At 36.6% G+C, this 16,258-nt stretch overlaps 1 protein-coding gene across 2 annotated transcripts in view; it reads left to right on the top strand.

Annotated features, from left to right (window-relative positions):
* The window catches only part of KCNT2 (potassium sodium-activated channel subfamily T member 2), a 425,317-nt gene that overhangs the window by 372,315 nt on the left and 36,744 nt on the right, over nucleotides 1-16,258 (top strand). For both annotated transcript variants that reach the window (XM_055581824.1, XM_055581825.1), the window contains exons 23-25: nucleotides 4,440-4,541; nucleotides 6,208-6,291; nucleotides 7,573-7,701. In XM_055581824.1, the coding sequence (XP_055437799.1) occupies nucleotides 4,440-4,541; nucleotides 6,208-6,291; nucleotides 7,573-7,701 (315 nt within the window). The remainder of the gene's footprint in view (nucleotides 1-4,439; nucleotides 4,542-6,207; nucleotides 6,292-7,572; nucleotides 7,702-16,258) is intronic.

The following is a 16,258-nucleotide window of genomic DNA, read 5'->3' on the forward strand; positions in this document are numbered from 1 at the left end:
AGATACCAAGGGGGCACAACTTGCATATACTCCCTTCTCCCTACATTTCAAGTCAGGATGTCCTTATACTCTGGACAGTCTTCTCAACTAGTAGATATGATAGATGTGGTGGAGTAACTCCTCTTTCTTCCTGACAGGGTTGATGCTGAGCCCAGCCTTATCTGTCTGTCCAGGGAAAGCCCAAGGGTCTAGTTCTCTAGTACCATCATTACAACAAGCAGCAGCTGCTGCCCTGTTTATCTCCAAGACCCCCTCTATCAACAGTATGCCCTCCCACCCATTCCTAAAAAGATCAACCCAGAGCCATCCCTTCCCATGAGATCTCTCAAATTTGCTGCATTGGAGACTGGAGCCCTCTTCCATTGCCTCAGAGAGTGAGGGCTGATGTTTTCATTTGCTTTTCTATGTCTGTCTTTCCTGGTAAGGGGAAGCTGGCAAAAAGAGAAAGAAGCATCTTTGAGGTGACCACTTAAGTACAAGGTGAAGTTTCATCCTTAAGAAATTTGTTCCAGTTTTACACAAACATTTGCTCTTAGGCCTTTGCTTATTAATGGGAAATAATAGCAACAGAATTTTTCAAAAGAAACCCTCATACATCATTATACACACAAACACATGCTTTTTCACATTGTATTTTTTTTTTACTTTGGTAAAAGTCGTATAAAATAAAATATGCTATTTTAAGCATATTTAAGTGTACAGTTCAGAGACACTAAGTACATTCATGTTGTTCTGCAACACTCACCATCATCCGTCTCTGGGATTTTTCACCTTCCTAAACTGAACCTCTATCCCCTTTAAAAACTAACTCCCCATACCTCTCTTACCCCCACTCCCTGACTCCTGGCATCTACCAGAGTCCTTTCTGACTCTGAATTTGAAATTCTAGGTACCTCATGTAAGTGGATTCAAACAGTGTTTTTTGCACCTACTATATACTGGAATCCTTTTTTTAAGATTAACAAATATATGTCCTAAAAACACATTTTACCTTCCTTTTATTTCCCCTTGTGCTTTACAGTAGATTCTCATTAGTTATCTATTTTATAATCCCAATCTCCCATTTCATCCCACCCCCACTTTAACCATCAGTGTTCATATATTTGTTCTTTATATTGTTGTATCTATTCCTGCCCTGCAAATAGGTTCATCTATCCCTTTTTTCTACATTCCACATATATGCCTTAATATATGATATTTGTTTTTCTCTTTCTGGTTTGACCACACTTTTGGGGGTCATTTACAGAATTTTAGCTACAGTTTGGTATGGCTCAGTCAATTGAGTTCAGTAAATCAGTCGTGTCCAACTATTTGCAACCCCATGGATTACAGAACGCCAGGCTTCCCTGTCCAACACCAACTCCTGAAGATTGCTCAAACTCATGTCCATTAAGTCAGTGATGCGATCCAACCATCTCATCCTCTGTTATCTCCTTCTCCTCCTGCCTTCAATCTTCCCCAGCATCAGGGTTTTTTCAAATGAGTCAGTTCTTCACCACAGGTGGCCAAAGTATTGAAGCTTCAGCTTCAGCATCCATACTTCCAATGACTATTCAGGACTGATTTCTTTAGAATTGATCAGTTTGATCACCTTGCAGTCCAAGCAACTCTCAAGAGTCCTTTCCAGCACCACAATTCAAAAGCATCAATTCTTCAACCCTCAGCCTTCTTTATGGTCCAACACTCACATCCATGCATGACTACTAGAAAAACCATAGATTTCACTATACGGGCTTTTGTTGGCAAAGTAATGTCTTTACATCTACGTTTGTCATAGCTTTTCTTCAAGGAGTGAGCATTTTTTCATTTCATGGCTTTAATTTCACTTTTATCAAGAGGCTCTTTAGTTCTTCTTTGCTTTCTGCCATAAGGGTGGTATCATCTGCATATCTGAGGTTATTGATATTTCTTGTGGCAATCTTGATTCCAGCTTGTGCTTCATCCAGCCTAGCATTTCACATGATGTACTCTGCATATAAGTTAAATAAGCAGGGTGACAATATAAAGCCTTGACATACTCCTTTCCCAATTTGGAACCAGTCTGTTGTTCCATCAGTTCAGTTCAGTTCAGTTCAGTCACTCAGTCGTGTCCGACTCTTTGCGACGCCATGAATCACAGCACACCAGGCCTCCCTGTCCATTGCCAACCCCCAGAGTTTACTCAAACTCATGTCCATCAAGTCGGTGATGCCATCCAGCCATCTCATCCTCTGTCATCCCCTTCTCCTCCTGCCCCCAATCCCTCCCAGCATCAGAGTCTTTTCCAATGAGTCAACTCTTCACATGAGGTGGCCAAAGTATTGGAGTTTCAGCTTCAGCATCAGTCCTTCCAACCAACACCCAGGACTGATCTCCTTTAGAATGGACTGGTTGGATCTCCTTGCAGTCCAAGTCAAGAGTCTTCTCCAACACCACAATTCAAAAGCATCAATTCTTCAGCGCTCAGCTTTCTTCACAGTCCAACTCTCACATCCATACATGACCACAGGAAAAACCATAGCCTTGACTAGCCAGACCTTTGTTGGCAAAGTAATGTCTCTGATTTTCAATATGCTATCTAGGTTGGTCATAACTTGCCTTCCAAGGAGTAAGCATCTTTTAATTTCATGGCTGCAATCACCATCTGCAGTGATTTTGGAGCCCCCCAAAATAAGGTCTGACACTGTTTCCACTGTTTCCCCATCTATTTCCCATGAAGTGATGGGACCAGATGCCATGATCTTAGTTTTCTGAATGTTGAGCTTTAAGCTAACTTTTTTTTTTTTTAACTTTGCAATATTGTATTGGTTTTGCCATATATCAACATGAGTCCACCACAGGTATACACGTGTTCCCCATCCTGAACCCTCCTCCCTCCTACCTCCCCGTACCATCCCTCTGGGTCATCCCAGTGCACCAGCCCCAAGCATCCAGTATCATGCATCGAACCTGGATTGGCGATTCAGTTTTCACTATCCATTTCTAACTATTGCTTCTTGATTGGCATACAGATTTCTCAGGAGGCAGGTAAGGTGGTCTGGTATTTCTATCTCTTGAAGAATTTTCCACAGTTTTTTGTGTTCCACACAAAGACCTTGGCGTAGTTAGTAAAGCAGAAGTAGATGTTTTTCTGGAACTCTCTTGCTTTTTCTGTGATCCATCATATGTTGGCAATTTGATCTCTGGTTCCTCTGCCTTTCCTAAATCCAGCTTGGACATTTGGAGGTTCTTGGTTCAGGTACTGTTGAAGCCTCTCTTGGCAAATTTTGAGCATTATTTGACTAGAGTGTGAGATGAGTGCAATTGTGCAGTAGTTTGAACATTCTTTGGCATTGCCTTTCTTTGGGATTTGGAGGAAAACTGACCTTTTCAGTCCTGTGGCCACTGTTGAGTTTTCCACATTTGCAAATTTGCTGGTATACTGAGTGCAGCATCATCTCTTAAGATTTGAAATAGCTCGACTGAAATTCCATCGTCTGCACTAGCTTTGCTTGTAGTGATGCTTCCAGGGTCCACTTTACTTCATATGTTAGGATGTCTGGCTCTAGGTGAATGATCACACCATCATGGTTATCTGGGTCATTAAGATCTTTTTGTATAGTTCTTCTGTATATTCTTGCCACTTCTTCTTAATATCTTCTTCTTCTGTTAGGTCCCTACCCTTTCTGTCTTTTATGACAGAGAAAATGTATGGCTGACACACCTTGAAAGGCAGATTGACAAATTAAAACTCAAATGACAGAAAGCTAGAATCCACTGGTTGTGATCACTCCTACTTGCCTGTGTTCTGTGTCCTCACATATGAGAATATTCAAAAGCTAATATTCTAGATATTATAGTGCATTATGTGGCTTTGGGGATTTTTCCAAATTTGATGAAATAATGATATTGTGTTTGTTCTTTTTATTAACATTATTTCAAATCCTGTTAAGAAATATGTACAAATGGTAAATAAATGTTTAATGTATGAAAGGATCCAGCTTTCTTAACTGTTGTGTATTTTAATGAAGAAAACATGGTTATGAAAGGGGCTTCCCAGGTGGCTCAATGGTAAAGAATCCTGCCAATGCAGGAGATGTGGGTTCGCTTCCTGGGTTGGGAAGATCCCCTAGAGAGGGAAATGGAAACCCACTCCTGTACTCTTGCCTGGGTAATTCCATGGACAAAGGAGCCCAGCGGACTCCAGTCCACGGGGATTGCAAAAGAGTCAGACATGACTGAGCATGCATGCACAGCTCTTCTGTCCATGGGAGTTTCCAGGCAAGAGTACTGGAGTGGGGTGCCATTGCCTTCTCCGAAAGGGACATTAACAATACAATTAAAGGTGAAGTCATGGTGTATTCACAGCTAAGAACCACATGACAAAAATTACTTTCATCACATTTGTTAGAGTTTAACTAAGCAGAAAAGCATAAGATAGAGGATGCTCACAAATTATTCTTTTTCAAATTTCTGAACAGAAAGAAAGAGAACGAGGCTCTAACTTGGCCTTCATATTCCGACTGCCTTTTGCTGCTGGGAGGGTGTTCAGTATCAGCATGTTGGACACACTTCTTTATCAGGTACTCAGTGTTTCCTGTTGCTCTCTGAAGCATTTATTTTCTATTTTGTTTAGATCCTATCAAACGAATGATACAACTAGTGTTTCTCATGTACTGTCAACTTAAATTGGCTCTGGAAGTAACCCGATATTTTATTTCATGTATTTAATGAATGATCTAAATGTGCCTTTGAAAGACATCATAAGAAAAAAATTATTTTTCAGAATAATCTATGAAATGATATTAGGCATTCTTTGACACCAGTGTCCTACAATGTTTCATGTGACATTTGAATACATTTGCATATTCCTTTACATATATAACTAGACTATAAATAAAAGTTGAGAAAAAATTACTAGGTTAAGAAAAAGACACCTTTCTTTCTAATGCACATTTTTAAAAAATGGTACCAAATAATGTCAATAAACTGACAAATCAAGGACATTTTCAACATCTGATAATTTTGCCTACTTTAGAAACATGTAAGGAAAATTTTACTGCCTCTAAGAACCATTCAGTTTGTTTCTGAATGCCAGAGTTTCACATTGTCATTTCATCATTGCTAAGTTCACAGGGATTTTATTTTATACAAATGCACTAATTCTTTTTAACTCTGCCAGAAGCTGAACAGCAGCAATATTTCATATTCTTTGATTCAAGTATTCAGATAACTTTTAAATATATCTGTTAGGAAAACAAAAAGATATTCATAGGACTTTAAACAAAAATCAACAACAACAAAAACAGTTGAAATATTTGATTGTAAATTTTAGTCATTACAAACTTTTAAAAAATATTCTCTTTTGCTCAGCTTATAGTTTTTTGTTATTAAAAATATAGAATTGTTTTCCTCATGTCCAATACCATGCATAAAATTTAAACATATCACGATATCCTAGAAAATAATAATTTCTCATATTTTTTGAGGACAGCTTAACTGTACATGTGTATTTAGCACACTGACAAGATTGATTTTTGTTTCTTTTTTTAATGGAGGCTTAATGATTGGAGAAGGAAATGGCTCCAAACCCACTCCAGTATTCTTGCCTGGAGAATCCCAGGGACAGAGGAGTCTAGCAGGCTACAGTTCATGGGGTTGCAAGAGTCAGACACAACTTAGCGACTAAACTACCACCACCTAAAGTGGGCTTCCCTGGTGGCTCAGACTGCTAAGAATCTGCCTGCTAATGCAGGAGACCCAGGTTTAATTCTTGAGTCGGAAAGACCCCCTAGAGAAGGGAATGGCAATCCATTTCAGTATCCTTGCCTGGAGAATTCCACGGACCAAGGAGCCTGGTGGGCTGTAGTCCATGGGGTCACAGAGTCAGACACAACTGAGTGACTAACACTTTCACTTTCAGTGATATGATAGTACTTCCCTCAGTGGCTCAGTGGTAAAGAATCTGCCTGCCAATGCTGAAAACGCAGGTTCAATCCCTGGGCCGGGAACATCCCCTGAGAAGGAAGTGGCAACCCACTCCAGTATTCTTGCCTGGGAATGGGCAGAGGAGCCTGGCTGACTACAGTTCATCAGGTCGCAAAAGAGTCTGGCATGACTTTAGTCACTAAACAACAGCAACACCATGATAACTTTTAACATAACCTGTAAGATGTGATAACATATTCATACTCTAAGCTATTCTGTTTTTCATACACATGATAAATACATATTTTATTTCTGTTGCAGTCATTTGTGAAGGACTATATGATTTCTATTACCAGACTTCTGTTGGGATTGGACACTACACCAGGATCGGGGTTTCTTTGCTCTGTAAGTTACTACTGTCTGAAGTGGAAAATGATTCTGGCGGGAAGTTCTTAAATCCATCTATCATGCTCTTTGGCTGACTCTTCTATATCATTTATTTATTTATTTTTCTAACATGTGCTCAAAGAATAGTATCCTGGTTTTTTTAATTAATTAAAAAATGTTTAGGGAAAACATTATTTAAATTAATAATCTTGCAGATGGCCATTCAGAGCAAAATTCACAAGTGGTTTTTTTTTTTTTTTTCCCCTAGCTGGCATTTGAGATGAACAGTTTCTGACATAGGATGTCATACTGCCAAGGAAAACACTGATCATGTTGTTTAATTTATGTTCCCTGACCGGGCCTCCTGTACGGGGAAGCATGAAGTCCTAACCACTGGACCACGAGGGAATTCTCTAATCTCTCTGTTTCATAAAAGAGTGTGCTATGTCCAAGTATATTTCATTAAATGACTTATTAACAATTCAAATTCATGATTAGCAGAGAGGAAGCAGCATTTATGCCTCCTGACCGGGAGTCCTGTGCTCCTTCTATTGCACACCTTTCTCAGAAGGGATGCTATAGAACTTCGGATGGACTATTCATTTTTGTGCTGGAGTGTCCTTTGCACTTCAGGATTTGTAGCATCAGCAGACCCTGTCCACTAAGTCCCAGTAGCATCCTCTAGTTATCGCAACGTTCAAACAAGTCCTTACATACAGGTTTCCAACAATTCCCAGTCAATTACCAGTGATGTCGCCCACTGAGATGGGACTAACGCAATGCCATGCTGCCACAAATTGAGCAGTGGGTTTCTTAAGTTAGAGTTAACCCGAGGGATAAGGTTTAGACGGCAGTAAATAACTTTAATCGGAAAAGGCAATGACACCCTACTCCAGTACTCTTGCCTGGAAAATCCCATGGGCGGAGGAGCCTGGTAGGCTGCAGTCCATGGGGTTGCTAAGAGTCGGACACGACTGAGCGACTTCACTTTCACTTTTCACTTTCCTGCATTGGAGAAGGAAATGGCAACCCACTCCAGTGTTCTTGCCTGGAGAATCCCAGGGACAGGGGAGCCTGGTGGGCTGCCGTCTATGGGGTTGCACAGAGTCGGACACGACTGAAGTGACTTAGCAGCAACTTAGCAGCAAATAACTTTAATATATGGGTAAGCACTTAAGAAATGTTGCTTTGAGATTTTAAAATATCAGTGAAACCTACTTTTAAGGAATGAAAAAACCATTGGGTTTTTTATTTCTTTAAAAATTTGGTATGTAAATAATCCAGTTATATTTATTACAGATGAAGATCACGGAGGATGACCTATGGATTAGGACTTATGCCAGACTTTATCAGAAGTTATGTTCCTCTACTGGAGATGTTCCCATTGGTATCTACAGGACGGAATCTCAAAAGCTTACTACATCTGAGGTTTGGAAATATCCACATATTCCTGTCTTAATGTTTAATGTGATTGAAAACTATGATTCCTAAACCTAGAAACTTATTTCTGAAATATTGGCCATTAAATTATGTCAGGAATTTCATAAAGTATTTTTGGCAAAAGTGATATTCTAGAGTTTGGACTCTGAATGCTTTTTGAAGGTTTTCAAGAAGTAAATTAATTCTAAGTAACCTTTTGACACATAAGAAAAGTTCTCAGAGCAAGCAATCTAGTTTTTAATATAATCTTAAACTCCAGTATATTAGCATTTGGAAAGAAGGAAGCAGAGATAAGTTAGGGAGCATGAAACTCACATTTTTTTCAAACTCTAGGTTAAGAACTACTTTGGAGCCAAGGGAAAAACCCCAAGAGCAGTGCCAGACCCTGGCTCAATAATCATAATAGCAAACTGGAGCATATTAAAAATGGAACAAAATTTACAGTGCCTGCATACGACTGAAAACATATCTATATTTTAATTTGGCCACACTGTGTGATTATAAATTATGGTTTTTATTCTTGAAATATTTATCTTCTTCACATACCTCAAAGTTATTCAAAATTTTGTTTAATCATTTCTTTCTTTGGTCTTATGTGAAACAACCTCAACTATGAGACTTAGATTAATTGCATGCATTTTAATAGTCATGTAATCATTACAACAGCTTGTGATTAAAATCAATGAATCTGTGTGTGGAAAAGAAGGACTTTATAGGAAGCATAAGGATAATGGAGTAGATTTTTATTTTCTTGTTACAATTTATAGTTTGACATTTATGTAAGTGATATTGAGGCCGGAAGAAAATAGTTCCATTTTTCTGAGATGCTCTTTGCTGGTTTCACTGCAGCTTCAGAGGTGCTAAAAGATGTTTTATTGCCATTTCTGCAGCTGAATCTGAGTTGTTCATTGGCTGTGGTCCCCGTGGTTCACACCACAAAGAGCAGGACCAAATTAGAAAAAATCAGGAATGACTGATGGGAAAAATATACCAGACAGTTAAATGTGTAAGACAGCTTGGCAGATATGCCTAAAAGTTTAAAAATATTGCATCCAAAAAATATTATTTGATTAACAGTTAAGAGAAAAAAAGTGCTTTCACACCTAAGCAATTAACCATGTCTTACTCAAGCTTGATAAAGACAAAAATTTCCACATAGCAGAATATTATTCCTGTTTTCATCTTGTAATATGGATTTTGTAAACTTGAAAATAGTTAATTCTTCCATTGGTCAAGTTCATATTCATGTTTGTCATTTTGTATTATTAAGAGTCTTTGTTGAATGCTGTTAACAGTGTAGATAGGGAAAAGATAATTGAATATTCGTACTGTCATCAAGGAGCATTTAACATTACATCTCAGTCAGTTCTTCCCATCACAAATCAGCAAAATATTTATAAATTCTCAAACCTCCAGCTTGTATTAAAAGCACACATCCTTGGAAAAAATAACAGAATACTAAGTTAAATGAAGATAATATCTGCTGTCTTCCTATACTGACTTCAGTTCATCTTTTGGAACACATATTTTTGTTTAAATTTTATATACTACCTATTACAGAAAAAAAAGAGGCAATTTAAAGATTACAATAAACTTAAGTACTTTTATAGTAAAATATATTAGTAAGGGCAAGAAATTAATGTTACTTTACATCTAAAATGACCTGACTTCTATAGTTGAAAAGGAATTCTACTTTTATTTTTCTGGCAAATAAGGCAAAAATAAAACTGTTGAGTTATATATTAATTATAGTTTGATACACAAAAAGATGTAAGTTCATCTATAGAAAGATTTGTTTTTCCTGATCATTATTAACAGAGTGAGTATATTATGTTTCCTTATATGAGATTTAATATTTAGAGATATTTAAGAGCTAGATAACATGATGAACATTATCTCGTTTTATAGTTTTACAAGCTGCTAAAGTACCAAAAAAGGTGGTGCTCAATAAAATCTCATTTTATAAAATCAGGCTTATCCATGTCTGACTCTTTGCGACCCATGGACTGTAGCCCACCAGGCTCCTCTGTCTATGGGATCCTCCAGGCCACAATACTGGAGTGGGTAGCCATTCCCTTCTCCAGGGTATTCCCAACCCAGGGATCAAATCCGGGTCTCCTGCATTGCAGGCAGATTCTTTGCCATTTTAACCACCAGGGAAGCCTCCAAATTACATTAATATAAATATTTTAGTAAGGCTTAAGATAAAAAAAGTTTTGAAACTGGAGCTGCTCATTCTCTACCATTTTCTCGTTAGTGTTATTGCATTGGGCCAAGTGTTAAGACTCTGGAGACAAACAGTTCCAACAAGCCTATGTTAGTATATTTTTAATGTGTTTCTTAATATTTATAACAATAGTGACAATCCTAAATAGTGGGTTAGACTTGAATTATATTACAACAAAAATTATAATTGAAAATTTCACTTCTGCCTTTTGAAGAATGAAGATCATGTTATTCTGTAGAACTGAAGAACAAGATAACATGATTTTTATAACCCCTTAATGTTTAGGGCTTATATATTGACTGGGCAGATCAATTTTTAACCTTTATAACATATTTGAAAACTCAAAATATTTCTATACATTTACTTGAATGTATATGTAGGGGTGAAAAAAATCTTATTATAGTATCTAAAATTTTAAAAAACAGTACAACTATTAATACCAATAATGATTATTGAATATCAATAATTATGTCAGTTTCCTCTCATGAATATAATCCTTTATATCTTATCAATTTTTTTTTATTTTCTATTAACACCACATTAACTTTTCATCAAATCATAGATGATTTTAGAAAAAACCTAACAACAACTTTTTGGCAAGTTTTTAAAATATTAGCTTATTCTTTACATAATTTTATTCAAAAGTGCCATGATAAGTAATCAAACACATAATTAGATGATAAATGTTATGTGGTATCTGTCGTATATTGTCCTGTTGCTGATTGTTTTGTGTATGTACTGTTTAGTCGTTGTTTAAACTGTAATTCGTGTGTTTCTTTTCCCTCCCTTTGTGTCAGTGTCGAGAAATAGCATCACAAGTAAGTATTTTGTTTGTCTCCCTTTCTTCAAATGGTCTAATATAATGAGTCATTGAAAACAATATTAAAGGTGAAACTCAGTAGTTCAGATTTTAAAAGAAAACAAGATGAAATGGTTTAATATTTTCTCTTCAAGTTAGTGTATCTATATTTCCCTAATATGATTGCAAATTAATATTACCTATTTGTCTTCAAATTATGTTTATGTATTGATTCAGTCGCACATTTTACTGCATGGTGTCATTACCAGCTAGTCACTTACTGGATGTAGATTATCTGTCCTCAAGGGACGTGCCACCTTCTATGCAGTCAGCTAGGACTGAATAGGAATGTGGATCTTGACATAAAACATACCTTTAGTTTGCTTCTTAAAGTAGCCTAGATGACTTAGGAACAGTTATGGGAATAATAAGACCTGAGATGGATTTCTATTTATACATTTATATTCCTGAAACCTCGATTTTTCTTTATGTGATTTGCATTTTATTGTATTTTCCACTTTCTTCATGTAGATCATGTTAAATAATTGTCATTATGGCCTTAGTACTTAACACAAACTCCCAAACATTAATAGAATTAAAGAAACTATTACAAATATAAGTATTTTCAACTTTAAAAATTGCATTTTTGATGTCAAAGCAGTGGTACAATTCAGCCTACTATGGAATAATATCACAAGTGTAAAACTTTTGTGTCAAAATTACCAACCAAAAATATGAGTCTTATTTTTGAGCTTGTTGGAGTTCTGTATTATCATAATTCCAGAAATTTTGAACAGAATGATTGCTATTTTCTCTACAGTTTGAAACCATGTAATAAATGCAAATGTTTATTAAATTATTCTGAGCACTCTATATTAGTTATTTAAGGTTTAATAAGCTCTAGCTCTGTTATATTCTTAAATATTCTATTTTTTTTTCTATATATTGATTCCTTTGGAATTTACAAGATATGTACTAAAGAAGCTTCTCTTTGGGCTGTAAGAATGTTTTAGCTGCTTTCTGACCTTTTCACATGATAGTACATAGACAGTCTAACATTTGTTTAGCATGAAGTTGTTCAGCAGGTCCAGCTACCATGGCTGCCTGCAGGTGATGCAAATTGAAATTCTAGTTTAATGCAGAATACAGTGCTGGCAAAGGCAAGGTTTGGGGAGCTTATCTTAGAGTTTTTATGGTTTACTTATTAGAGTATCTTTTGTAATGCTTTGAAAACCAGTACTCTTGCCTGGAAAATCCCATGGACGGAGGAGCCTGGTAGGCTGCAGTCCATGGGGTCGCAAAGAGTCGGACATGACTGAGTGACTTCCCTTTCACTTTTCACTTTCATGCATTGGAGAAGGAAATGGCAACCCACTCCAGTGTTCTTGCCTGGAGAATCCCAGGGACGGGGGAGCCTGGTGGGCTGCCGTCTCGGGTCACACAGAGTCGGACACGACTGAAGTGACTTAGCAGCAGCAGCAGCAGTGAGTTTAAGCATATATTTCTAAAATTTTTCATTTGTAACAGTATTTGACTTGACCTGATCGACAAAGTTTTCATTTTATTTATAATGCACTTCCTTATTTCAGGAAATATTTTAGGAACGTGTCACAAGCCAAATTGGTTCACTTTGCCTCTGCTAAAGGCATTTCTCAAGTGGGAATCCAGACCTGGTCTGCAGTGGTAGAAACACTAGTTAGTGGTCACACCATGTCCCTAAAAGGAATTTGCATTTGGCTAAAAATTGTATAGCTTCATGTTTGAAAGTGGAGTTAATTTTTTGAATGTAGACTTTTGGCACTGTTGTAGTTTTCCATGTCGATTCATATGTTCCGCACTTTTAATTCAGATGTCAAGCTTTACCACCTCCTATTTTCTCTAACTGGCCATTATAGATTCAGAAAGTCATAGGTTTGGCTCATTTCTGAATTTTTGTAGCCAGTTGGAAGTTGACTTGTAACTTTCTTCCTGTAATTGCTTTCTTTCTCATACTGTTCTAGGTCTTAAAGTCCTCCAGTTATTTCCCTCTGTAAACCAAGCTTCTTCCCTCTAATTTTCTGAGTTTTCCAATATAAGTATCTCCTCAAAATCCTTTTGTGAAGAAAAAGCTCTAACTGCACTTTAGATATTAAAATATATTTATCCTTGTAATTCTATTTTTTTCTTCCACAATTCTGTTCTTTCCATTTTTTTGTTGTTCTCTCTCTCAACTCTCAAATATGTTCAGATTTCCTCAAACCTCAAGAAACATTCCCCTCTTATTCTATTTTTATTTCATTCTTCCTGTTAAACTCTCAGAAGCATTCAAATATGATGTCCATTCTATTCCTTATCCATGTCTCTCAGTTTTTCCTCACTCTTTGATCAAATCTGTTCTTACTAAAAATCTCTTTTAGCCAAAATCACTGGCATTTTATTTTAGTTGTAATTTGTTAAAACATTATAGAAGCTTTAACTGGGTTCACTGTCTCTTAACTCATTTTATTTTATTTAACTCAACTCATTTTATTTAACTTAACTCATTTTATTTAACAACTCATTTTATTTAACTGGATTCATTGTCTCTTAACTCATTTTATTAAAAAAAATTATTTTAAGTCTTTATTGAATTTGTTACAATATTGCTTCCATTTTATGTTTTGTTTTTTTTGGCCCCAAGGCATGTGAGATCTTAGCTCCAGGACCAAGAATCGAATCCACATCCCCCGCATTGGAAGATAAAATCTCAACCGCTGGACCACCTAGGAAGTCCCAATACCAACTCATTTTAGATACTGATACTGTGATCTTCCATCTGAAAGTTTGTCTCTAATTTCCTGTCCTGCGATTGGCTCTATAACTCAGGACCTCAAGGAGAGGCAGAGATTCACCTCCTATCCTAGGACATGCCTTTGTCTTTGAATTCCAGGAAGAACACCATGATTTAAGTGTGGCCTAAGTTTCACTGCAGATTGTTCCCCCCAAGAGTGTTAATCTTGATCTCTGCCCAATGCTGAACACTTTTTTATTTAATCCACACAGCAAGGTAACATGGCAGATGATTTTACTCCCATTTGTAAATGAGCAGAGGCTGAGACACTTAACTTGATAAAATAAAAGCTTAGGAAGAAGCAGGCCTATATTTGAACTTAATCAAATTCTGACACCAGAGCCTCTCTCTCTTTTTTGTTTTTTTTTTTTTAATCATTAGATTTCACTGAAGGAGCCTCTGCCAATTTCTGGCCACTTCTCTCTTTTGCACCACCTGCTTTAAGATCCCAAAGTGCTTTGTTTGAGACTCAGCATGGGACCTGACACTTGAAACCCAAACCAGGCATTTGTCAAAACTATGTGTACAGTCTTTCCTCTTTTTCTGCACATGACCTTGGATAACTCATTGAATCTTTAGGTTTCAGCGATTACTCTGAGGTTGATGGAGGGCATATTTGTGTTTTATGAGCTTGGTGTTCTAATTCTTAAACATGAAGAACAAACTCATTATCTGCCAGATCCTCCCCGCCTTATCTCCCAGAATTAGACATTTCCTTAGCCTAGGTGCTTGGAATGAGTCAGCAAACATCCAAGAAAGATTTCTCAGAAAGCGGATGTGAGCTTTTCATGCCTATTCTTGGATTTAATGACTTATTGGTGGATATGCTGTATCCGAATTCTCTTCCTTCAAGATCTTGCATAATACATACAGATAAATGATTGTTTTCTTTGCATGATGCATATATAGTGGATTTTTAAAATTAATTTATTTTTTATTGAAGGATAATTGCTTTACAGAATTTTACTGTTTTCTGTCAAACCTCAACATGAATCAGCCATAGATGTACATATATCCCCTCCCTTTTGAAACTCCCTCCCATCTCCCACCCCATCCCACACCATCCTACCCCTATAGGTTGATACAGACCCCTGTTTAAGTTTCCTGAGCCATAGAAAATTCCCGTTGGCTATCTATTTTACATATGGTAATGTAAGTTTCCATACTAATGTTACTCTTTCCATACATCTCATCCTCTCCTCCCCTCTCCCCATGTCCTTAAGTCTGTTTTCTGTGTCTGTTTCTCCATTGTTGCCCTGTAAATAAATTCTTCAGTACCATTTTTTAGATTCTGTATATATATGTTAGAATATGGTGTTGGTGGGAATGTAAATTGGTAAAGCTGCTATGGAAGACATTATGGAGATTCCTCAAAAAACTAGGAATAAAACCACCATGTGACCCAGCAGTCCCACTCCTAGGCCTATACCCCAAGGAAAGCAAAATTGAAAGAGACACATGTATTCCATTGTTCATTGCAACACTATTTACAATAGCTAGAACATGGAAGCAACCTAGATGCCCATCAACAGATGAATGGATAAAGAAGTTGTGGTATATATACACAATGGAATATTACTCAGCCATAAAAATGAATGTATTTGAGTCAGTTCTAATTAGGTAGATGAACCTAGAACCTATTATATATAGTGGATTCTTGATGTCTGCCATATCAAGTCATTTTCTTGTTGCTGGATTTTAGACTCTTCTGTATTTTACCCATTATTTACATTCTTTCTGTCTCTGTTCCTAGAAGAATCAGTTATCCAATTATTTTCCCTGATCAAATAAGCACTGGACTTGGGACCACATGATCTATGTTTAAAGTTGGCTCCTGCTTTTACTAGCTGTGTGTGAACTTGGGCTGTTCTTAACATGTAGCAGAGTGGAAATTAAGTCAGAAGTTTATTATCACTTCATTAATTAGAAAAAAATCAGAAATGTGTTAACTGAATTGTTCATAGTTAATGGCAAGTAGTTCTATATGGCATGGTGCATGGACTAACATAGATCTTTTTCTATCATTTTTTACTGCTGCATTATTTTTTACTGGATGACACTGCTTCAGAAAACGTTTGTGTCAATATACTTAAATTTATAAATAAAATAATAGTAAGTATTCCAGTGATCTGGATATAAGCCTTATAATATTTTTAAATGTAGATATATTTGCTAATTGAAATGTATTTTAATTCATACACATACATACACCATGAGTCTGAGCTAATCTATAATTTTCTTTCACTTTTCTCTTATAAAATTTTACTCTTGAATACTTTATTTTATTATTCCTTTTTCTAATATTTCCTAGCTCTACTAATTCTTGTCTTGTTAATTTTCAACCCTATGAAAGCATTTCTTACTTTCATTACTTACTTTAACTTAAGCATCTCACTATACAGATGGCTAACAAACACTTGAAAAGATGCTCAACATTGCTTATTATTAGAGAAATGCAGATCTAAACTACAATGAGATATCACCTCGCAGCAGTCAGAATGGCCATCGTCCAAGTCTACAAACAATAAATGCTGGAGAGGGTGTGGAGAAAAGGGAATCCTGTTGCACTGTTGGTGGGAATGTAAATGGATACAGCCAGTATGGAAGACGGTATGGCGATTCCTTAAAAAAACTAGAAATAAAACCACCATATGACCCAGAAATCCCACTCCTAGGCATAAATCCTGAGGAAACCAAAACTGAAAAAGAC

This window comes from Bubalus kerabau, chromosome 5 (genome assembly GCF_029407905.1).
Source record: "Bubalus kerabau isolate K-KA32 ecotype Philippines breed swamp buffalo chromosome 5, PCC_UOA_SB_1v2, whole genome shotgun sequence".
NCBI classification, from domain to species: Eukaryota; Metazoa; Chordata; class Mammalia; order Artiodactyla; family Bovidae; genus Bubalus; species Bubalus kerabau.